At 39.8% G+C, this 23,913-nt stretch overlaps 1 protein-coding gene across 9 annotated transcripts in view; it reads right to left on the bottom strand.

Moving 5' to 3' along the window:
- Positions 1-3,484: 3,484 nt before the first annotated feature.
- RAB27A (RAB27A, member RAS oncogene family) overlaps positions 3,485-23,913 on the bottom strand; it is a 35,239-nt gene continuing 14,810 nt past the window's right edge. For 2 of the 9 annotated variants that reach the window (XM_014944344.1, XM_014944348.1), the window contains 6 exons: positions 14,446-14,480; positions 12,376-12,548; positions 10,672-10,757; positions 9,824-9,927; positions 8,935-9,058; positions 3,485-6,234 (listed from right to left, as the gene is read on the bottom strand). In XM_014944344.1, the coding sequence (XP_014799830.1) occupies positions 6,036-6,234; positions 8,935-9,058; positions 9,824-9,927; positions 10,672-10,757; positions 12,376-12,528 (666 nt within the window). In that variant the 5' untranslated portion in view covers positions 12,529-12,548; positions 14,446-14,480 and the 3' untranslated portion in view covers positions 3,485-6,035. Of the gene's footprint in view, positions 6,235-8,934; positions 9,059-9,823; positions 9,928-10,671; positions 10,758-12,375; positions 12,549-14,445; positions 14,481-14,944; positions 16,513-16,544; positions 20,082-20,101; positions 20,293-23,913 lie in introns of those variants that run through there. The other 7 variants (XM_014944345.1, XM_014944347.1, XM_014944341.1 and 4 more) reach the window with 6 other exon arrangements.

Here is a 23,913-nt window from a genome sequence, read left to right as displayed (position 1 = left end):
GGAAGCCGGGCGGTGCCGCCCTGCAAAGGAGGCGCGGCGCCCCCTGCCGGCCGCCAGGCGCCGCGGGAGCGGGCGCGGGCGCATGCGCACAGGTTGTCCGGGCGGCCCGGGCCCGCAGCGCGGGGGAGGCGGTGAGGGGGGAAGGCGGGTTGGTTTGCGGTGTCGCCGCCGCCGTTACGGCAGCCGGGCTGTTTGACAAACTGCAACTGCCCCGACACAGGCACCGGGCTGGAAACAAGCCGGCTCCGGGTTCCCATCCCGCCGGACGGGAGTTACGGGGGGTGACAGCCGTAACCCTGGCCAGGACAAACGCAGGCCGCCTCCTCAGCAGGCCCGCGCGCGGCCCCGGCCCCGAGCCGCCAGGTCATCCCCATCATCGCCCTGCCAAGCCGGCAGCATGCCCGTGGTGGGACAGCCTGGGCTGCAGCCCCAGCAGCGCGGCCAGCAGGGCGAGGGAGGGGAGTCCCCTCTGCTCCGGTAGAGCAGAGAAGATGGAGACACCCCCCGCCCCTTCCAGTACCTCAAGGGGGCTACAGGAAAGATGGGGAGGGACTTTTTAGCAGGGCCTGTTGTGACAGGACAAGGGGTAATGGCTTTAGACTAGAAGGGGGAGATTTAGACTAGATACAAGGAATAAATTCTTTACAATGTGAGTGGTGAAACACTGGTGCGGGTTTTCCAGAGAGGTGATCCCCATCCCTGGAAGCATTCAAGGTCAGGTTGGACGGGGCTCTGAGCAACCTGATCTAGCTGAAGATGTCCCTGCTCATTGCAATGTCCCTTCCCATACAAACTATGCTATGATTCTAAAACTTACTCTGGCAATGGGCATTTGGCAACAGGGCAGGAGAGCTGGCAGCCAGGCCAACCCCAGGTCCCCAAGCAGCTGGTGTAGCACCAAGAGGTGCAACATGGCAGCACAATACCTCTTCACAAGCTGCTCACTGGAAAATGGGACTTCCAATTGTATCAGGGGCTGTGGAAGCCTCTCCTCACCCCCACGATGAACAGCCTCGCAACATGACAGCAGTAATGCTCCTCTGCCACACGCTACTGGCCTCTGAGCAACCCACCCTGCAAAGAAACCAGCAGCCCCAAATAAAGCAATACCCCCAGGAGTCCTGTAAGTAGGATCACATAAAGCCTACGTGAAAAACAAAGAGCTTTTCCTGACCGTGGTTGAGGAGACCAGACACAGCCTCTGTTTCTGATGCTGTCTCTGCCGCAATATTCTAAGGAACCTATTACTCCTGCCGTTCCCCCTCCTACAGTTACCTGTCAATTGTGAAAGGACCTGAACAGTAGGCTCTGTACCTTCCTAAATTGTTTGGCATTGGAGAAGGTTTTATCTCTGTTCTTCAATCTTAGTATGCCTTTCCACCTCAGAGTCTGAAATCTTCCTCACCATGTAAGACTTTACCACTACAATTCCTGCTCCTCCATTTAAAAGAAGTTAACTATCTGGGAATTTGGTGAAAAATCTGCATGTTGAATGGCATGTCCCTTTAGGGCAGTTTTTGCTTTCAGATTTCTAGAAGAACAAAAAATGCAGTCAACTTGTGCTATCTTAAGGAAGATGGAAGGAAGAAAAAAATTTCTTTAGTACAGTAGAGTCAGTAACCTTATCAGCACAGAACTTGTCTCCAATCTTTTTGAAAATCAGACCCCAGCCACATCCTATTGCAGGAGACACAGGCTAGAGCATATGACTGGCAACTAGTACTCACCCCCAGCCCCAAGGAAGAAGAGCTCCAAACTGGCAGAAAGACAGAGCGCAAGATAACACTGCACAGGATATTAGTTAGCCTCATGCCGCACGCCGGAGGGAAGGCTCTGTGGCTGTGACAGAAGACAGCAACCCAGCTGATAAGAGGAAACAGTAGATACACACACAAAGCAATTTTATGAGGGAAGCTATGAAGACACCAAGTTTACAGCTAGAGGCAAAAACAAATAGTAAACAAGTTTGCTTAGGTCTAGGGCTGCTGTGCTTTGGCATATGCAATTGCAATCCTTCTTTTCCAGTTTGATCACTTTGAGTTTCCTGCTCATGTGACTTTATTTCCCTCCTGGGCTGTATTTATTTCACTGCTTTCTCCTGGCAGAGTACTATATTGTGAAGCCTTTGGTGGCTTCTACAATTTAAACACTGTGGATTACAGACTGTCACCAACGCCTCCAGCAGACAGATGGGACGTGAGAGTACAGTGATAAAACAAGCATTTACAACTGGATTTTTTCCCCCCCCTTTTTTCATATCAAGGTGCTAATCTCCTCTTCAAATAAAAGCCATTATGTTGTGTATTTGAAGTGCTTATTCCTGATCTATAAGGCAAAATAGATTGGAGGTGGCTAGACCCAGAATCCAGATTAATAATCAAAAAAGAGTATGTACTTATACTCCATTAACAGTTATTCATAGACAGAATTAGGTATCCAGTTGAATTTTTTTGCACTGTCTAGTTAGAATTTTCTATACAACAGCTTTTCTCTGTTGCCTCTTCCCTATCCCTGTGCACTCTGAGAAGGGTCTGGCTCCATCTTCTGTATGCTCTCCCATGAGATAGTTCAAGAGAGCAGAAAGGTCTCCCTTAGCTTTCTCAGAGCAAAGCAAACCCAGTGCTCTCCTCCTACCCCTTGTGCTCCAGCCCCCTGATCTTGGTGGCATCTGCTGGACTCACTCCAGCGTGTCAATGTCTATCTTCTACTGTGGTGTCCAAAACAGGACACAGAACTCCAGAGGTGGTCTTATAATTACTGAATATAAGGGAAGACTTACTTTCTCAACCTGCTTGCTTCATTTTACTAATGCAGTCCCAGATGCAGTTGGCCACCTTTGCCACAGGAGTACCCTTCTGGCTCCTGGTCAATCTATTTTTGAACAGAATGTCCATGCCCTCTTCTGCAAAACTTTTTTTTCAGCCAGTACTAGTGCATGGGGTTATTCCAACACAGATAGAATACCCAATCACACTTAACCTTGTTAAACTTAATGAAGTTTAGTTCATCTCATTTATCTTGCCTATCAAGGAATGTCTGAAAAGTAGCTGTGCCTTCCAGCATATCATAACCTACCTGGCAATCTACAGCACTCTTGATGGAAGCAGCTACTCTGAAAAATCGGGCTCCTTACCTTTGTAGAAGCAGTATATTTTACAAAATGTGTTGCTTTATTCCCTTTGCTCTGAACATGCTCACATTAGCAGCTTTCTGAATGTGTCATGAATACAGTAGTGTTGCCTCTATTTTCTTCTATGGGTCTGAGCTCCTTCTGGCATCACTCAGGACACATCAGCCCTGCATCCGACTGGTTTGGTCAGTGCCAGAGGGTAACATCAAGAAGTACCTAAGCCATAGAAGAGAACTTAGATACATTTGAACCAAAAAAACCATAACAGATAGGGACAGCGCAGACGGACACAAACCGATAGTGAAATGAAACAACAAGAAATGTTGCAATTCAGTTCAACAAACGCTGACAAGGTTCAGATCAGGAATGTTTAACTATTTTATAGTAAGAAATCCTGGGACAAAGCATCGTAGTGGAAATCCTTTCCAAAACTTTGTTCCATTACAGATCAACATCTTCAAATGACACTGAATGAAAACAACTTTTCTTGAAATAACAGTTTCTCATCACATGAGAATTCTTCTTTGGTTGGTTTTTAAAACCAGTGCTAGACTAGCAAGAATAGTGTAATTCACTGTTGAAACATTTACCATGATTTCTCATGAGGGCTAAAAAGGGACTAAAGTTTTGTCACAGAATAATTCAAACAGATAAATCTTATGGCACATTTCAAAGGCCGACGCCAAAGCAATTTTATGTAGACTCTCTTTATACAGTAAATTGTTACATATAATATGCATGACAAAAATATGCCAGCTTCAGTATTTAATATCCAATCTAAACATAAGTATTCATAAAAAAGTAGTTTTACACCATTTCAGTAGTCACTTAGCTCAGTAGTTGGTCGCAATAATCCTTACTGTTTTCAAGAACTGGATGGAGCTACAAGCACAAAAACTCACTTGAAAGTTAATGCATGACAAAGTTCCACTGCAACCCTCTGAAAAGCAAAGAGTTACATTAAAAGAAATTCAGACACTGAAGTACATTGAAATGTATTGTGTCCTACAGTAGAGTTTGATACTCTGCTGGTCAGAAACATGATGGTAACTTCAAAAGGCACTCTGACTTAAACCACAGTAACTCTGGTCCACAAGCGTTTTAGAATCTTGGTATTGTGTAGTAGAAAAAAACCCCCTATGTTCATTCAATATAAATTGATTTAATCTCTGTCCTAGTCCCAGAGCAGTCAAATTATATTGCACTTTTAAAATATTCCGTGTAGGCTGTGATAAAAATCTAATATTTACATGTTGTGTTTGTTAAAGAACTATGCATTACTTTGTAAAATATTTTAAGAATCAAGTTTTAACACTTATTATTGTATTATTAATATAGCCAGAGGCTACATCAATTATTCTTTTTTTACTAGCCCCTATTCTAGAAACATTTTTGGTCCTTTAAAATAATGTCTTATGCTGCAATTCATGTTCACAACTGATATCAATGTTTGCCTGAAACTGCAGTACTTAGAATATTTAAATAAATAAATACATTTCTAAAGAAGCAATAGCTTTGGAGTTTTGTAAACAAACTGCTGTGGAAAGTCTGTAACAAGACTCAATTTGGCATGTTATGACTTTAATTGGCAATACTTTACAGTTATACAACTTCTGCCAGGCTAGAAAACAGTTTGGTAGGCACATCTCATATATCAGTCTGGAAAAAAGGCCCCAAAAATACTGTTTGTTCCTTAGGTTGTATGAATAAATAAAAATGATCAAAGAGTAACATGATCCATTGAAACCAAAACTGACATTTATGCGATCTGTGGGGGGACAAAAGAAAAGCAATTCAATATTCTTTTTAAAATACAACCTAAAGGAAATGAACAAGCCATAAATGAATATATGACAACCAAGATGTACAGGACACAAAGGCTGGCAGAATAAAATTAGCATTATAAATTTATAGAAATACTGATCTAAATAGAACTGGTATCTTAACTGCTTCTCACCAGAAAACAATCATCATTCATTTTTCAATCCAAATTTGAAGAAACCTTCCAAATCTGTTTTGGTAAAAAAAATTCAGTGCCAAGCACTTGATCCGATTAAATTTTGCTGACATTTAGGTTGCTCTACATTCTTGTTAAAACATGAGTGGTAACATAAAAGGAACATAACAACAGATGTACAGTTATGCCCTTTACATATAAATATAAGTATATGCATGGTCTAGAAATTCCAGTGATGTCAGGAGGTCTCACAGGCTGTGTTGGATATATTTTATATAGTACAGTTGTAGTTTACATGTTCAATTTTATGACATACCCAAAGTGTTCTACATATGCTCTCTTCTCTCTAGATTTTATTCAATATAGAATAGCTTGCTTTCGGTTTTCATCAGTAAAAACTGATGGTTTGAGAGAGCAAGGAACAGCTGTTTGCAGGCTTTTGTGGAAAACAAGGGATTTGCTCTTTAAGATTGTTATTGATTGATGAAATGATTAAATATCTCTGTTCAAAACCAAGAACCATGTTGGTAAACTTGCTGTTAGTAGAGTGTAAGAGCTGTCACAATATCTAATATAAATGCCTAGTCTGTGTAGTTAATGGAGCCTTCAAAGGGCAATTGAAAATCCTTCAATACAGAAGCCTACAATTTCTCATTGCCCACACAGAGATATTTCTAAATTTGGTAATGAAAATTCTTCTCCTTCCCTCCAAAGTAGAGAATTAGAGGAATATCTAGTGCTACACCAAATTAAACCTTTGTCCCATCACTAATAAACTGCACACCTTGCAAGCAAAGGTCAATGTTGAGAGGGAAAAATAAAAAATTAGTATCAAGAATTAATATAGCTCATTAAATAACTACACAATGTGATCTGTCCATAAGTTAAACAGTTAAGCTGCAACTGTACTATACTTTAGCATATACATTAAAATAAATTGTAACTGAGTTAACAGCTGCATTTGCCTTTTTCTTGCTCCTCATTCAGTTGTTCTGTAGAGCTGTGCCCATTGGAGCGCACTACCCCTTCTGGGATCCAGGATTTATCCACACACCGTTCCATGCGCTTCATAATGAGGTCAAGCAGGGTTTCAATGGCTTTGCTTACATTATTCCCATTAGCTGCACTGGTTTCAAAATATGGTATTCTGCAGAAGACAAAACCCACAAACTTACATCACACAGTTTATATTCATAGGAGAAAAAACAATACATGACTACTGCCACATACTTAGCAATCACACAAACGCTGTTACTGCTACTCCACAGCAGAAAGACACTAAGTGGTCAGCGGTCTGAAATGCAAATGAAATTAATGAAATGGCTGACTGAAGGTAGGGCAGAAGAATAAGCTTTAATTTACATTGTGGAGTCCAAAATTTATAGAGGCAGTGGCCAGTATGAGTTCCCAAATTTATGCTCCTGAGATCTGGTTTTTTCAGCTCCGTTCCCCACAAGAGATGCGACTGCTTAATACGGCCCTAGTGTCCAGAAGAATATGGCATAGTTTCTCCTTGCTGATTTCTATCCACATCACCTAGGGAGTCACTGCAAAAGACAGAATGCTAGCATGGACCTTCCCCTGCAAGCAAGGCAGTAAAGACTCCTAATGTGTCTTATCATTACAAAAGGTGACTGTTTCTTCTGTTGACACCTCAACTATGAGCTCTGTTACATATTTAAAAAAAAAAAACAACCCCAAAAAAACGAAAAACAAACCTCAGTGCTCAGACCACCTATGTCTCTGTTAACAAAAATTTCTGGACACCTTGGTATTGAAAATACAAAGCAAGTTTTCATTATGTTTGTGGGTCGGGATGTTTCAGTGGTACGTCTGCAGCATTTGACCTGTGCTCAGTGCTCCCCACAGGGTGGTGCTGGAGTGGCTACATTGGTGTAACTCCCCAAGTGACTGATACAATCACTTAATAATGTTAAGTATTTCTTACTTAACTTGCAAGATTCAAAGAGTGGTCAAAAAATATTATCTTACTGTCTCAGTGTGTAGGTCTTCTGCGATCATTTTCAGAATACACCACTTACTAGCGTCAGGCCTTTCCACAGAAAGAGGATATTCACGATCTCACACTTCAGTTATCAGAAGACTGTTGGCTGCAGCAGGATTTATCTTGCTCCCCTCAGGAGTGACTGCTAGCAGCTGTCCTGTCTCATCTCTACAGGGCAGAGAACTTTGTAACCATGTACAGATTGGACATGATCTATAACTCTGACTTTTACCTCCCTATTCCTAAATTAAGTTGGCATTTTCAGCCACAAAGATAAACATTTCATAAATTATTTCCAGAAGTCACATGCAAAGACATCCCTTTCAAATCCTTAAGAAATGGTCACATGCCATCTGCTGCAGTTTAAAAGTTTTTGCTTCTTCACAAGGATCTGGTTAAAGTACCATAAACACTTACTGTTGTCTGTGTGGTATGGACTTCAAACAAGCATTTTCACAGGAGAAGAAAAAAGTAAGAAGGTAATATGGCACTAAACCCACTTGAGTCCAATAGACAGATTGCTTCTGACTTGCCTCCAATGATTCTTCAAGGTCAAAGAAAGCTAATTTGTGACTATGTGATACGAAATAGAATGGTAGAACAGGACCAGACCTGCAGAACAAGGCAGTTAGCACTGGGGACCTAGTGCTCACACTATGCAAGTTGTGTGGGCTTTACTTTGGACCAGCTCTAATCTATTTCTCTGTACTGAATGCAGATTACTGGTTGGAGCACATAATCTAATTTAGTTTTCAATTGAGAAGGGATCCTGTTCACATGCTAGAGAGCTGCTCCACTATAAGAATCAACCCACAATAAATAAATCCAATTATTTGCTTCAAAAGTGCACTTCTGATCCACACTGAAATGCAAATGTAGTCCAGAAATGAGACCCATGGAAGAGTTAAGGGGGTATAAGAGATACTACAGGATAAATTAGTATCTGATAGGAACAAAGATTTCACACAGTTCCTTTAGGGACACATGACCTGTGCCTGTAGGGAAGGAGAAGGTCTGACTTGATTTTCAGACTCCCCAGGAGTCTGTGAGAAAGCAGAGCCTGCAAGAAAACATGGCTGACCCCTTTGAGACTAAATCACTACAAATTCACCTTAGGTGAATTCACCTAGGGTGAAGTACCAACAAAATTGCTTGAACAGCTGAGGGAAGATTCAATGGGGAGGGGGCAGAGAACTGGGAAACTGTAGTCTAGACCAGAACTGCTCTTTTGTGGGAACCCAGCACTCTGCAAGCAGACTCCCCCAATGCTGGCGAATGAGTTCCAAAGCTCTCAAAGAAACTGCGGCCACATATTTCCATGGCCACGCCAGAGACAATGGCTACCCTACAACAAACTTCAGTGAAACAACTCAGCTTGTAAACTAGGATATCATTGCTTGGTATTGTTTTTGTTTTCCCTAGAATCTGAGGTGAACACTCCTCACCTCACCAAATGCTCTTTTGGATTTCACTCTGTAAGAGACCTGGCTTTCCTGTGCCCCGTTGAAAGCCTCATCACAGGCAAGAGCAAAGAATTAGACCCCCATCATTCACCTGCCTCTCCAGCGAAATTCTCTCTCTTTTCCAGAAAGTTTACTTTGTTTACTGGAAAGGAAAGAAGATTAACCATTCTCCAGTGCAAGATTATTGCAATACTAAGTATGAATTTTTAGGCAATGCAGAAAACATTAATCTCTGACAGAAAAAAAAGATATCATACCAGCCAGTTAAGCATTCTAAAATGCTTATTCTCACAGTAACCTTTCAGTATACAGAAAAGGCATTACAGAAAACATTTCATTCGGGTTTAAACACAGCAATAACTGGAAGGAAGTTACTTACCCATATTTTTCTGCAAGTTCCTTAGCTTCTTCTTCTTTCACCACCCTTTGGTCTTCCAGGTCACTCTTGTTTCCACATAATACAATGTCAGGGTTTTCACAATATGCATGCATTTGTAGCTGACCTAACAGCAACAACAGGAATAGGGGTCACAACTTACTGTTACACATAAAGCTCACTAAGAACACCATCACATTTCAGGGGACACAAAGTCCTTCAGGAAAATGACTCTTTGAAAAACAGAAAACAACCGTGTTCTCTGTTATCTCACAGGACTTCTGCTATTGCACTGAGGAGCCAGAGAACAGGTGGATATCCACTACCACATATCCAGTGAAAAAGGCAGGGAACAAGTCACGGGAGCAGAAGTTAAAAAGTTAGCACGGAAGCTGTATATTTGTAGTGTAAGGAGTTAAAGCTCACCAAGCATCTTCAGTGAGCTGCCAGGAAAGGATATACTTCCCTCTCCTGATGAATGATGTAGTTTGGGAACTCCTTTCCCTAGATACACCAGTATAGTAACATTTGACTTTCATTAAGTTTTGCTGACAAAGCTTCAGGTGAGTCAAAATAGAGTTTTGCATAGGCCTTTCACACACTGAAATTACTGAATATGTCCAGAGCCAGGTTTATAGTGTTCTCTCAGCCTGCTTTTATGTAGGTCAAAATTCAAGTTCAGTGGGCAAAGCTGAATTTCAGGTAAGTACTAGAAGCCACCACTAGCAGCTATTACAATTATGAATAAAAAAATTATTTTCTTTTACTGAAAAAGCTATAAAAAGAGTATTTTCAGTTCTATTTCTCAGTGAGACTCCATATTTACAAACACAGCCCCCTCCCTGCCCATGCGGAGAAAGAAAGAAAGAAAAAAAATAAAGAAATGCCATACTTATCCAGTTCCTGACATTGAGAAAGCTCTGCTCGTTTGTCAGATCAAAGAGCAGAAGAAACCCCATGGCATCTCTGAAGAAAGCCGTTGTCAAGCTACGGAACCTAGACCAGCAAAGTTAAATTAGTTGGCTCATCTGACAAGTCACTTTGAAAATATAATTGCACAGTGTCATGAAACTGAGGTAACTTAAGACTGAATTAACTAGAATGAAATGTTCATCATAACTGGTTTGCTGATGTAGGGATTGCATAACATTACTATGGTCTAATCAAGGCCTAAGGGAGTCAAGGAGACATTTCACTCAAGTGTGACAGCTTTACACTAAGTCTTCTACTATAAAGCATGACTTGATCAAGATTCAGAAATTAAAATAAGAATGAAATTCAGACTTTGAACCCTATACATATCAGATCTTGATTTTAAGACTACCAACCACTAGGATGCTAGTCTTTTGACAGACAAATAGAAAAGGATCCTTTGAGGTGATTCCACCTGTCTGACTTTCCCAAGGCCTCGACATATTTACAGAAATTTAAGGAAAACTGAAAAAATAAAAAGCTTTAAAAGCATCTATATTTATTGGCCATAAAAAAATGAACCAAAAGTTTCCAAAAGACAAAAAGCAACAATTACAGTTTTAATGTTCTACAGTTGTAGGTTACAGTTGCAATTTAATGGGTATTCATAGGAAACTTTCCATCACTGTTAAAATTAAAGTGTTCTTTCCCATCTTGAGTCATACAATCAAAATGTAATAATCAATAAAGAGAATTCATGTACTCAGTTCCACTGACATCTAGCTTGATGACAACTGCCTTACTTGCTAGTTGGCAGGTGGAACATACCTTTCCTGCCCTGCAGTATCCCAGAGCTGAAGATGTATCCTCTGTCCTCTGCCACCAACACCATCTGGCCCATTGGGTCTATACACCTGTAGAAGGTAAATTTGCAAGACTGAGTGTCAGCAGTCCAGCCTCTACAGAACACAAAAATAACTAACATTTAAAGTCATTAAATGCAGCAAATCTGCAAAGATTCCAACTACAACTCAATCTCTCTGCTTTATAAGACATCCAAATGGATATTTAAAAAGCAGGGTAAAAGTGAAACTGGAAAAGACATATCCAATAGACTATGGACTCCAAACAGATATTTAGAGTGGCCATTAAGTTTCATTAGACAAGCTTAATTTTAGTATTTTGATTTTCTTTTTTTTTTTGCTATTATCTTGCAACATGTTCAAATTAAAATATAAGAAAGCAACAACTGGATCATACAATCTGGCAACGTATTTGTACTACTAACAACCTCATTAGCAAACATGCATCAACATAAAGATAATGACATCTCTTCTTAGCTGCCAAAAGATTGCTGGAAGAGACCTTATCATATCATAGCTTAAAAAGCAGAAATTGAATGATAATAACAAAAGCCGAAAAGTTTACTCAGCATGAAAACAGAAATAAGGGCATCTGTTAGCTTTGGAAGTATCAGATGAAAAGATTCATTTCTTGTTCAGAACACTTCATGTTAGGTTGTCTTCTTTACCTTCAGCTGTCATTGTCCCTAAGATTACCGGTTACAAACATATCTTAAGAGACACATAAACTTGCTGAATTTATGGATTATATGATTCAGGTTATGAAACCTAAATCTTATCCTGAGTTACAAATGTGCTGATCAAGTAAACCCACCATGTTCACTATCCCACAAAAGGAATACGAAACTGTTGAGTAAGTTAGTGTTTCACTAAGGTATTTAGTCCTTGCACCACTGTGATGCATGTCATCCATCCAAAGCCAGTCTGCACAATGCCCATGATACCATCCAGATTTCTGGACACTTGGGAAATCATCAGACTACGTAATACTTCTACACAAGAATGAGAAAAATTTGTGCCAACTCAATTTCTCAGTGCAGTAAGGACCAGCATCCAATTGGTTATATTAATGCTGTGCTCAGCTTCACATCAAAAGTGTGTTTGCCTAGTTTAGTAACAATTCAGAAGTTAAAAACCCCAAATAAATAAACCTCATTTTTCACAATTCTTGTCTAGTAGTGGTAACTGCTTAGGAAGCCAGATCAGCTCTATGCATCATGCTATCCTACTTCATTCACATGTTTTTAAAAGATTTTTAAATCAACCTTACAGGCTTTGTTCACTAGTCATTCTTGTTCACAAACAGCAAAACCACTTTTACTACAGCCCAGTCTTTTCCTTGTGGAAAGGAGTTCAACAATAAAAGTGCTACTCCAGGTACTATATGCACAACTCACGGAGTAGATACACGCATCAACACTTGCTGAGCAGTGAGAGGTGTTTGTTTAGAATCAGCTCTAACTTTGGGGGAAATGGGGAGGGACAACACACAAGAACAACTAAAATAACCAAGTAAAATGAGACCATTTCCTTGTCACAAGATTAAGTACACAATAACTATTGGTTGCATGCCTCCACATAAGAATCGGCAGTTCAGATTTTTAAAAAATAGGTTCTAACCGTCACCAAGACAGGTACCCTTTTAAAGTAGCACACTGTGAAAACTCACCACTCTCTTTTCCCGAAAATCAATGCCCACCGTTGTGATAAATTTGGAATTAAATTTGCCATCCGTATACTGGTAAAGAAGGCTGGTCTTTCCTACTCCAGAATCACCAAGTGCTAGAAATTTTATGAGGTAATCATAGTCCCCATCAGACATAGTGAGAATTCAGGAGACACCTTCAAAAGCAAAGCAAAAAGGATTAGTCAGTCAACAATTCTGCCACGGCTTCTTTTCACAAATGTTTAAAATACAAATCACTACTTGAACTACAAAGCATCCAGCAATAGGACCAGTTCTGTACTTTTTTACAGTGGTTTCACCTTGAACTCTCTATGCCAATTATCAGTATCAAATTCAGCTGTGACTGAAAAAGTACATAGTTAATCTTATTACATTCCTCTCTAGAAAGAGAAGGCAACACAACTTCAACTTCTTCAGGAAAGACTGAAAATCAAGGTCAAAGTATTCAAGACATCTGAAACAAGAACTCCAAAACTGTTTTTGATCTGCATGGAAGTTGGCAAAAGCTACTTAAACATCCCAGGAATGCAATTCTGACCTCACATTCACTGTGATTCTACAGACATATGCAAAAAAGTATTTTTTTCCAGATGCCCACTGCCCACTGAATTTAAATAAAAATGACAATAATTTTCTATTAATAGCTACATCTCAGTCTTGAAAAAGTTTTTTCATACAAGGACGAAAAATTCAAGCAATATGTTGTTCTTTTTGTTGGAGTTTGTTTTGTTTAGAGAACCGATTTTCAAAGTTCTTCAAGTTTTCATCCTGATGCTAGTTAATCATTTGAACTAAATCTTGATCCTGAATTGTCATGAAACAACACACACGTACACATGGCCCCTTTTTATTCCTTTGACAAAATAACAACATTAAGTATAGTCTGATCGAAGTGCAGTTAACAGCTAAAATGTGTAACAAAAATCACTGGCAAATTTCACATATACTAGAAAAGACTGATGTAAGCACACTAGTACTTTCCTGTTGAGTAGCTACTGAGCCTCTCTTCCCCCAAAACAAACAGTAAAAAGCTGCCTTGTGTCATGTTCAAAGACAAGAACATGAAAAGATAAGCCTAAAATAACCATTCTAAAAGCAACATAAAACTGGCATTGAATTGCCTCTTATGAAGGAGGGAAATAGACACCAAAATACAAAACATAAAATAGATGATGAAATAAAATAAAATAAAATAAAATAGTAAAATCTGCTGTTTCAACTATAAACAAGCATTTTTGGAACTATCTGTAGCTTGAACTAGATAAAATTATTCAAGTCAACCACTGCAGTAGCTTGCATCAATGGCAAAACACCATTTCATTTCTTGTATATCAACTCACAGCTTGAGGTTTAGAACAAACTCCCTATCTGAAGTATGTGGGCGTCAATCATCACCATTAAGCTAAAACCATAACTATCTTTAAAGCTTCAACTTTATGTTAGCACTGCTCTCGGTTACAAGGCAGAACTGTGATTAGTCAACTTAGCCATGAGTGAACCTACCGCGATCAAATGCCGGCAAGGGTCAGATTTATACTCAGATACTCTTCAACTGAAGTCACTGGAAAGCATCTGACACTTTTTTGCTATTTCCAGTTTTGAAGTCTCCCTTTCCCCAGCCAAGGCATATTTTACATTATGCTCTCAATTACAGTAAAACTTTGCAGGAAAAGGGGGTTTAGGTGACTCACACACACTACTATGTCACAGCCAGCTAATTCACTTTCCACTGTTGTATTTTAATACAAAGTTTTGCAATAGAGTAAAAGATTGAAACAAAAAACCCCAAGTAATAGTTATCAGTGAGGTTTTTACATAAATATACCACAACTGCAAGCCTGCATCCACCACAGAGGTCTGAAGGAGCAGCATATTCAAGTGAGAAAGTTGAACAGGCAGTCACACACTGACATAAGAACATTTTTAGAAGAAATTAAGAGCCCTGATCCATTAGATACACACATACCAGCAAAAGGGGGTTTTAGGTTTTGTTTTTTAAAATATTCCCCTTGTTGGGGACAGAAAAATAAAAAGTAAAATCAGATTGCCTACCTTGTAGCTCTACAAAGTCTTTTCATTGAAATGCACTAGAAGAAAGGGAAAAATATTTTAAAAACCAAACAAGGAGGTTTTTACTAAAGAACTGGATTTGATTTTGACTTCCATCTCGTACATGGTATTTCTTTTGCCCTCAGACGATCTCCAAGGGCAAAGGACTGTATAAGCTCCCCCTCTACCCAAGTACATGTTCTTTCAACTTCAATCCCCTAAAATTAATTGTTGCTTAAAAAGGCTTACATGCAAATCGTAGAGCCACTGTATTATACATAGACAAGCCAGCTTTGTGTCTTTTCCTAAGCTATCCCACCTGTATTTGCCTTGTCTTGTTGGGATTTTGTTAGCTAGCTGTAGGTATACAGAATATACTTTTAATAACAGATACAAATAATAGTGCCACCTAATCACTGCTAATTACGTTGTAAGAAAGCTAATTTATCATGCACCCTCGTGCAAGACGTGATGAAGGAAGAAAGGGCACTATAGCTCTTACTTGGAGCTGTAAGAAAGTGTTAGGGTTCAGCTGCACCCTTCCACTGGACAGAGCTGGGGGAAAGCTGTGGTTAAAACAGAAAGGTCAAGGTTAGACCTTGGGGAAGTAAAACCTAAAGGTATTCCTATTGTCACATCTAATTCACAGAGTATCTGTTTGGACAAACACACCACATCATTCGGACCACTTAAACTCAATTCTCCATATGGCTGGTAGAAGCCTCTCTCAGCAAGGGCATAAAAACAATTTCTAAAGGCCTTCCTTGAGAAGGAAGTTTTCTCATTAGGCTTTTGAAATGCACACACCTCTCACTGCACCCTATAATGTCAATCTATTATTCAAATATCTCCAGGGAGTGGTTCTTGTGAAACCCTGCACAGTTAACCTATCCTTGGAGACATGCAAAGAGCTATTTTCATAGCAGTTTCTTGCCTTGTCCTCCTCCCTGTACAAATATTTAAAAAGAGATCTCCACCCTCTACTTCCCAAGACCTGCAGTCCTAATGCCCCGACACATCCAGCTCTGCACAACAGAAATAAGAATATATTCACAGCAAAGTATATTCACAGAAAAACTGCTGTGGAGTTTTTAAAAGTCATGGTCCTGTTACTAAAAACCCATCTCATTTTTTCCTTCCAATTTTGCCTTTTTTTAAAATTAGGCTTTATAGCTTCACATCTTCCAGACTTTCCTTCCACATTTCTATACCACGTATATCAGGAGAGGGGAAGGTAGAAAAGGAAGAATCAGAGAAAACTGATGATACAATCAGGATTCATCTGGTCACCAAAAGAAAAAAAACTAAATTTTAGAATTATTATTCTCAAATCTTGCTTCTACAAGTAAGATTTCAGCTGAAAAAATTCACTGATGGACACAGCTTTAGGCTCTACATCAAGCTCTCCAGGGTTTTGCCTTTTGTAAACCCCTCCCTAAACCCCACTCAGCTCTGGCTTTGCACTTCGCCTGGCATGCAGATGAACAAGTGCTGGGAAAACTCCACTGGCCTTTCCCATTGCTGTCAGGATCCCCACAGCCATCCCTTAAGCCATGCCTGTACAGCTGCTGCTCTGGAGCCTCCACACACTCACACATCCAGATCATGGCTTGCCAAGAAGGGATGCTCTGCAAAGCAAGTGCCGCTCTTGTTCAGTGGAATTCCTAGCACAAGTTACTTTCATGTTAACGGGTATCAATGTTAACAGGCCTGTATTTTTGCCTCCAGGACAGAAATATCACAACCCTATTGTCTGATAAAACATTCAAGACTATGGCAGTGTTGCTCCTGTATAAATTAAGGAAATTGGCTTGGCATGCAGGATTTCCCCTGTGCAGGATGGGGACAGGGAATATGCTTCCTGAACTGGCCTTGCACAAAACATGCAACTCCTGTGCTGCTACAAGGCTGATGGAGGGCAGAAGGAAAAAGGAAGAAGGCACAAAGAAATGAATAAACACAAGGGAAAAAAAAAAAAAAGCCAAACCACTGAGCTGCAAAAAACGTGTACACACACAGAGTATAAAATTCAGTAAATCTGAACATGCTCTAAATCAGACAGTCCTCAAGCACATCAATTTAAAGTAAAGTATACCACTTACCCCAACCTCTTCTAAAGGAACAGTTAGGGCACTGGAGATAGTACTTCCACTAGGAGTATTTTTCTAGCACCACCTATTTAGCACACAGCCAAGAGGCTTACGTGTCACCTGTTTGCATTCGTGTTGATGGGTGCTCAGAAATAAAGAGGTGTGCCTCATGTCTCCATGTCTACGGAGGGTGCTGTCTGACAGCATGGCTGGGAAGCAAGTACACAGTTCATGTGTGCCATTTATTCCTAGAGGCAAACAGCATTTCAGAAGAGATTTGTGCACAACCCACCTAGGAGCAGATCTAAAGTATCTGCTACATCACCCACACACCTTAATACAATGACATCGTTCCTAACAAGTGTTTTCATAGAAAAACGTGTCCATGATAGAGTATATGCTTTCTCTCTTGTACAGACGCATGGACACTGCATTGCCCCACGGGTACCACGGTGAAAGCTGCCTTCACCACAGATTTTCAAAGAAGAGAAAAATTATTCTTTGGCAAATACTGGAACAGAAGGTATTACATCTGACATGACTTCAGACCACACCTGCAAGACCACCCCATTTTCCAGAGAAGCAATACATATTTAGCAGAGGAAGCTTTTTAGGGGTGGAGGGGATGCTGCCCATACTACACCACCTAGCCAGCCCTCCCTAGAGCAAAAAAGCCACTATTCTGTATGGAACTACTCAAATAAAATGGTTTGACTCAATCCACTCTTCCCCCTCATACCAAGTGAAATAACTCTCTGTAAAACTTGACATCACCCCAGCATCCCAGATCTGCAATGTAGCCAGCCATGATGCCAGTGACTAACATGGTAGGATATACCGCTCAACTATAAAGAGACACAACACTTCAAACTTGCCAAAACGCAGGTATTAGACCAATAATTAATTCATATTTTAAGATATCATGGGATTTTATCACATTGACCTTTGGGGACAGAGAGCAACTACCCAACTCAAGGGTTACAGTTAACTTTTAACAGTGTTGACCTTCTGTAAGTATCACTCAGGTCTCAGGGAGATCTTACAAAGACAGAGGAGTTGTGTCTTGGCCTTCCCCTCTTTGCTCGAGAAAAACAGACCCCACTGGAACAGTGGGACATTCACTAGGCCATGTCCTAGAGATAGGAGCCAAACTGCAGTGAAGTCCCCCTGCAATGGAGATCCAGCCCCCAATGGACAGAGGGCGCGCAGTGAAGGGGTTGCATCCCTTGGCATCTATGACAGCAAGAGCAGTGTGCAATAGCAAAAAAGCTGGAGTCTACTTAACAAGGTTCCACTGCATTCATATATAATTGAGCCATATTTGTAAATACACTCTGAAAAATGCAATGCTATTTAGAGTTCAAAAATGCTTTGCAAATGAAGGTTTCCCCAAATATGGCTTTATTCTTAAAAAGCAGTTGAGGCTGCATGCTTATTATTAAAGAGTTGACGTGGCCATTGGTGAAAGAGGAGTCCAAATCCCACACAGACAGAAAACGAAGATACTACAGGTCTCTCGATGAACCACGTGTAAATACAAGTACATGGTAATAATACATTTGTACAGGTTTGATCATTTTTCAAATGCAAGTAAACTCATACTAAAAAAGCTTCTCACATGGGCACCACACAGACTTGAACAACTTCAAGAGCTGTTTCATACATGACACGATCTGAGTTTGATCTGGTACAGCAGAAGCACTGAGAAAGTGATCTGGACCTCAAAGGAATAAATTAGCTAATCCTGCCATACCAGCACTCCCATCACACTACAGCAAAGCAGTAACAACACTCTTGCTTAGCATGGGTGCAGCATAGCAAATGGCCTCACCCTGCTCTAAGGCTTCAGCAGCACCTTAATGCTTGCAGAACTGGTCACCACTGGACACTTGCCAGCTCTGTCGAAACAAGGGACAGAGAGTTAAACAATGTTCCTGCTTAGTCAACACTATTAGAAGTGCCTTTGGCTAAAAGCTGCCAGATATACACAAACGTAATATAAACAAATTATGGCAAGAATTTTTCATACCTCAAGTAACTGCTATGCTGGGGGAATAGAGTTAATAAATGAGCACTTTACTGAAATATTCTGAGCTACACTATTTTTTTCTTAGGAAAAGATATGACTTGGCTTGCATTAATTTTGGCCAAAATGACACTTTCTGCAACTTCTGGGACTTTTCTATAATATAACAAGAAGAAAAACATCCCTTCCTCTCACAAAAGAAAGGAAGAGATTCGGTTGCTCCAAGCATTTGTCTTTTGATTGCGCTCAATTGCTTTATACTTGACATTTTACTGTTATGACCTTTTTAGTTTCAACTATAGAGGAATTCTAAGGAATTGTAGGATCAACGTCTAAGGATTGTCTCTTTCTTGGAAGGATGTAAGTAATTTTAAGGGTGCTCAGGACACATATAGGAGTCTGCAAAAACACATGCAAAAAAAATAGTCTGTGAAGCTTTAGCTTCCAAATGCTGATGTTGCTTCTATCTCAGCTGAAGGTGCTCTAGGACACTTTGTCAGCTGTCAGCATTGTTAGAACCACAGAATTTGGCAAAGCAAGAAGAACTGACAGGCACACAAAGCACTCTGAGAATGAGTCATTATGGGAGATGCCAGGCATAAAAATCATGATCCTACCCAGAAAGGGATCACAAAAAGGGTAAGTGAAGCAACAGGTCTGCAAGTGTGGTGAGAACCTTGCACAACAGGCCAGGCAAGGAAACAGCAGATTCTGGATTTCATTTCTAGAAAACCAGGGTAAACTGGGAATGAAGAAGCCAGAAAAGGAAACAACAGTTAGTTTTGCAACTACATCTGCATTTCAGCATAACGAAACCAACAAAAAGGAGAATGAATTTCAAAGAATGGCTCAGTTACATAAAGGAATGAAAGGCAGCATGGAATTGGAAAAAAAAAAAGGAAAATAAAACCAGGAATGTTGCAGGTGATACTCCAACGTCACCCATGCGAAAGGATTTCTGTGCGGCTTCAACTTTTCTGCAAAAAGAACAGCACCATCTCTATTCCCTCATCAGTTTCTAAGTCTTTCATCCTTCATGGTAAGAAAATAATGTAGATAAATAAAGATCTGCAACGGTATCTGAACTCTCTCAGAGGACCTGTCCTCCTCCTGGGAATGAGAGCTTTTGCTTCCCAAGTTACCTCTCAAGCTCTTACCAGAAGTTGCTTTCAAGTTGTAGCAGTGAAGCAAATATCTGTACTATGTGAATAAACTCCAGATAGACTAGGAAAAATAAAGCAAAAATTTTTGTTTATTTACTTATTTATTTAAAACAGCTCCATACTACTTACTCCTTTCTCAACCATTCAACTGTTCCTCTAATACATTAAAGCCACAATGCCTTACGAGTTAATGTGCCATGCTTTTTCACTAACTTATGAACAGGAAATTCAGAGCTATGCCCAGCACCCTCTCATGATGTCACAATTCTGACAGCTTTGGGACCCAGCTCATAGCTTACCCACAGCCTAACCTTAACAATTGTAACACATCACTGAACCTCTTCTTGACAGTAACAAGGAATTATGAATGACAGTCTTACATAGATTGACACAGTTTCCAACTCTTTCAGTCAATGCAGGAGCCACCAGGATTTCACCCACAAAGCTGGTCATATTCACAGAAGGAGGGAAATATCCAGAAGTTTGCCCACCCACTCATTCAGCAACACTTCCAACTTCAGAAGGGCAAGGAAAAAGAGTACACTTCTATTTCTGCACTCAGAAATAGCCACTGAAAGATAAAGGAGAAGATAGTAAGACACACACAGGATCATAAGAATTGAGCATTTCTTTAAGGAATGGTTTGGTTTTCCTGAAGATAAAAATCTTCAGCAGACAGTAAGAATAACAGACACACGAAAAAGCAGAATAAAAGGAATAAGAAAAGGTTAAAAATCTAAAAATTGAAAAAGGAAGGAATTTTATATGCGCAGTTAGAATATAAATGAAGCAGTATTTCAGGGAAAACATGTGCAGGTATTATGCTTTATGCACATTAGTCAGGCCAAGTTCTTTGTTTAAGCCCATTAAAGCACACACTGTAAACAGCTAGAGGAAAATATCTGCAGCTTCTTTAAAAATATATTATTTTTTTTTTTCTCCTGCAGGGCCGGAAAGTTCTCAGCTGCCTTCCACCTTGTTTTGTAGGACAGATACCTGGAATCCGATAATGATTCTCCAAAAGGTCACACTGCCAAGCTTGTGAAGGGTACAAGATACATACTGCATTACAGGGAAATAATCTGGCAAAAATAAATAATCATGATTAGGTCAATTAAAAGTCTATGAAGAATGTCAAGCAACAGACAACCTGAATATGTTGCAAATGGGACTATAAAACTTCGTCGTTCATCCATTGATGTGGGCAAGCGCACAAAGGGGTGAGGCAAGAAAGAATTTCAGTGAAGAATTTAGTCCACCTTTTCATCCTTTGGATTGGGAAATATCTGCTTCTCTTGTTCTTCATAGGAGGTAAACCATGTTCCTTGCTAACTCTAGTTTTTGATTGGAAGATGCAACAAAAGTTCCTCCTTTTTTTTTTTTACAGCTACTCCCATTCTTTAGCATTATTGTTTCTCTAAAATATTGGAATTTGTCCTTATTTTTGGTGCAAGTTACTTGATTTAGTTCAACAAGAAATAACAGGGGGACACAGTATATATAGTATTTACTGCATTTTGTTCTGGCTATTTATGCCTCAGGAAGTTAAAAGTTTTCTCATTAATTAGATGACATTGCAACATCCAAAGATTTTGTAAGTCCATCAGAAGTTAGTCCATGTCCACAAGCCAAATGCAAGCAGTTAACTACACGGTACCATGGCCTTCTGGAGCAGGACTCGAGTCAGATCACACTTCCAGCCACCGGTGAAAACATACTGTTCCTCAGAAAATTTGCTGATTATCAAAGTTATTAACTGAACAACTAATCAATATCCATTTCTAATGAGCTGTAAAATCTCTATTATCTATGAATATCAGGACACTAGGATTTACATGTTATTTGTGAAATATTTCATCAGAAGGGTTTCTTAAATGGATCTAGCACAAAGGGCAAAATACATTTATAGTTTCTGTGGGAAAGCAAGGGAAACAGTCAGAAGCTTGAGAAAAAACTTTGTCAAGTCATTAGAAAAGGTTATTCCTTCTACTTCTTAATTTCAAATCCAATGTGCCTGGACTTCAAATACAAGGGACAGTCAGAGATGCTAAGCATGGAAGTGGTGCACATGGACAGAGGTGGAAGGGCATATCTGGATTGATAAAACTGAGGCTCAGAGCTAGAATTCACTTCTAAACTTTTAAAAATCATAAAATCTTGACAGAAGCATCCTTGCAGGTACCAAGCTCACTGGGCATACTCCAGATCATGCTGGCAACCACTGCAATGTGGGGACAGGAAATTGAGAGATGGGTCAGTCACAAATAATCCACTCTTAAGTGGATTATTAAAAAGGAACTCCTTAAAAAGGAACTAAGACTCTGATTTCAGAGTCTGTCATAGCTACAGTATGAGAGAGAGATTTTCAGCAGGTACCAGGCAGGACTTTCTAGTAAACATGTCTGGCAATAGTAAACATATGTGATGCTTCCATATATCATAAATGCAATGAAAAGGTTAGAAATAACTTGCTAAGAATACTTTGAGCAGAATTTAACTTATCCATTACATAATAAAACACCACTTCTGCCTTAAACAGAGCCACACTGTACTCAGGCCACAACCTGTCCTCTTCAGGAAGTTACTAACATACAACAGCAAAGCAGAAATCTTGATCTGCAACAGCAACACATAGACATTTTGGAGCACCCTTGCAGCTCAAAAATATTACTCAAACTCTTCTAATGAATCAAAGCTAAAACTACAGGTTTGGGGCTTTTTTCACAAGAATTGAAAAATAAGCCCATATTTTAACAAGTCACCAAATCTTCCACTTGAACAGCTCCAGAACTGCAGCCTGTACTAACACTGACCAAACTTTCTATTGAGGCTCTGCAGTCTGCCAAAATAGTCAGACAGGGCTTTGGCAAAATGTTTGCTTCAATTTGTATCCTAGCACTGCTTCTTTTCTAGAGTCTCAGGGAAGGGATAATTCAAAAAAAAGCACCGATTAAGTGGGCTGAACTGCACAACACAAAGCTTCCATTCAAAAAGCCTGCTGTTTTTCAACCCGAGTTGCCAACACCATTTCTCTTACTGCTCTGATCAGAATCCCATATTACAGCAAGAATTATATTTAAATCTTGACATACAGCAAAGACCACTTGGATAAACAGCACAGCAAACTAGAATTTCTTACACTAATTCTTATCATGAAGGCATGCATGAGCCCTGCAAGGAAGGCAAGAAAAATCATATATCTAATCCCACAGTTTGCCATATTATCCATCTGAGTTGTTCCCAGATTGAGGGAGGGCCCCAAGATGGCTCTGGAGTAACAACGCTGGCTGAAACCTGGCAGCTGTTGCCAGCTTTCCATGATGTATATGCCTTCCTGCAGAACTCTTTCTTAACGTTTCATGCAGACATACAGCACCCTCAATTTTCACTTCAACTGACCTAAAATAACAGGCAATTTCCTACTTCTCTCCCCAGAAGTCTTCAATTAAAAACATAATTGAGAATGTTTCTGCTGTAGCTAATAAATGGCATAGCAGCAGTGAGCTTACAGAACAACCACCCCTATAACCCAAGAAAAAATATACAAAGTTATTCTAAGAAAATAAATTGCCAGTCAGACTGCTCTAATTGATCCAAGCAGTGCAAGTTCGCTGTAGAAAACTGCATCAATAAAGTCCATATGTAGTTTTCATACCACAGTGGATTCAGACTGCTTTCTTGACTTCACACTAGGTATAAAACTCTGCATACATACCAAGAATCCAAAAAAATCTCATGCAAACTGACAAACAACTTCATATAACGACTTGCAGGTTTTTACATTCTATATTTTGATTGAAAAAGGCATCAAACCTCTAAATGAAAAACAGGATATAAAGGGTAAATAGATATGAAAGAATCTATTCAGTTATGCTTCTGTGCACAAGTCACAAGAAACTGGGAGTATGCAATGGTACTGTCCAACAAGAATTTCTATTTGAAAAGACTCATTAAAAGTAGGCGTTGCTGCATCATTTTTTATTAAAGGGCTGACTTTGGCTTGCAGTGTTTGGTTTGATTTTAAACCAGTGCATGTGATTTCCCATAGGAAGAAATAAAAATTGAGTAATGAGATTCCAGTAAAAACAAATTCAATATGTGAAAAAAGGAAAATCTCAGCACTAATCAGTACAGCTGCAGTGCCTATAGTGGTGCCGCATCAGCCCACTCACTCCCAGAGAATTCCCACCTC

The sequence above is a fragment of the Calidris pugnax genome, unplaced genomic scaffold, assembly GCF_001431845.1.
Source record: "Calidris pugnax isolate Ruff unplaced genomic scaffold, ASM143184v1 scaffold70, whole genome shotgun sequence".
In the NCBI taxonomy this organism is placed as follows: domain Eukaryota; kingdom Metazoa; phylum Chordata; class Aves; order Charadriiformes; family Scolopacidae; genus Calidris; species Calidris pugnax.
This window is presented reverse-complemented; position numbering and strand designations above follow the sequence as displayed.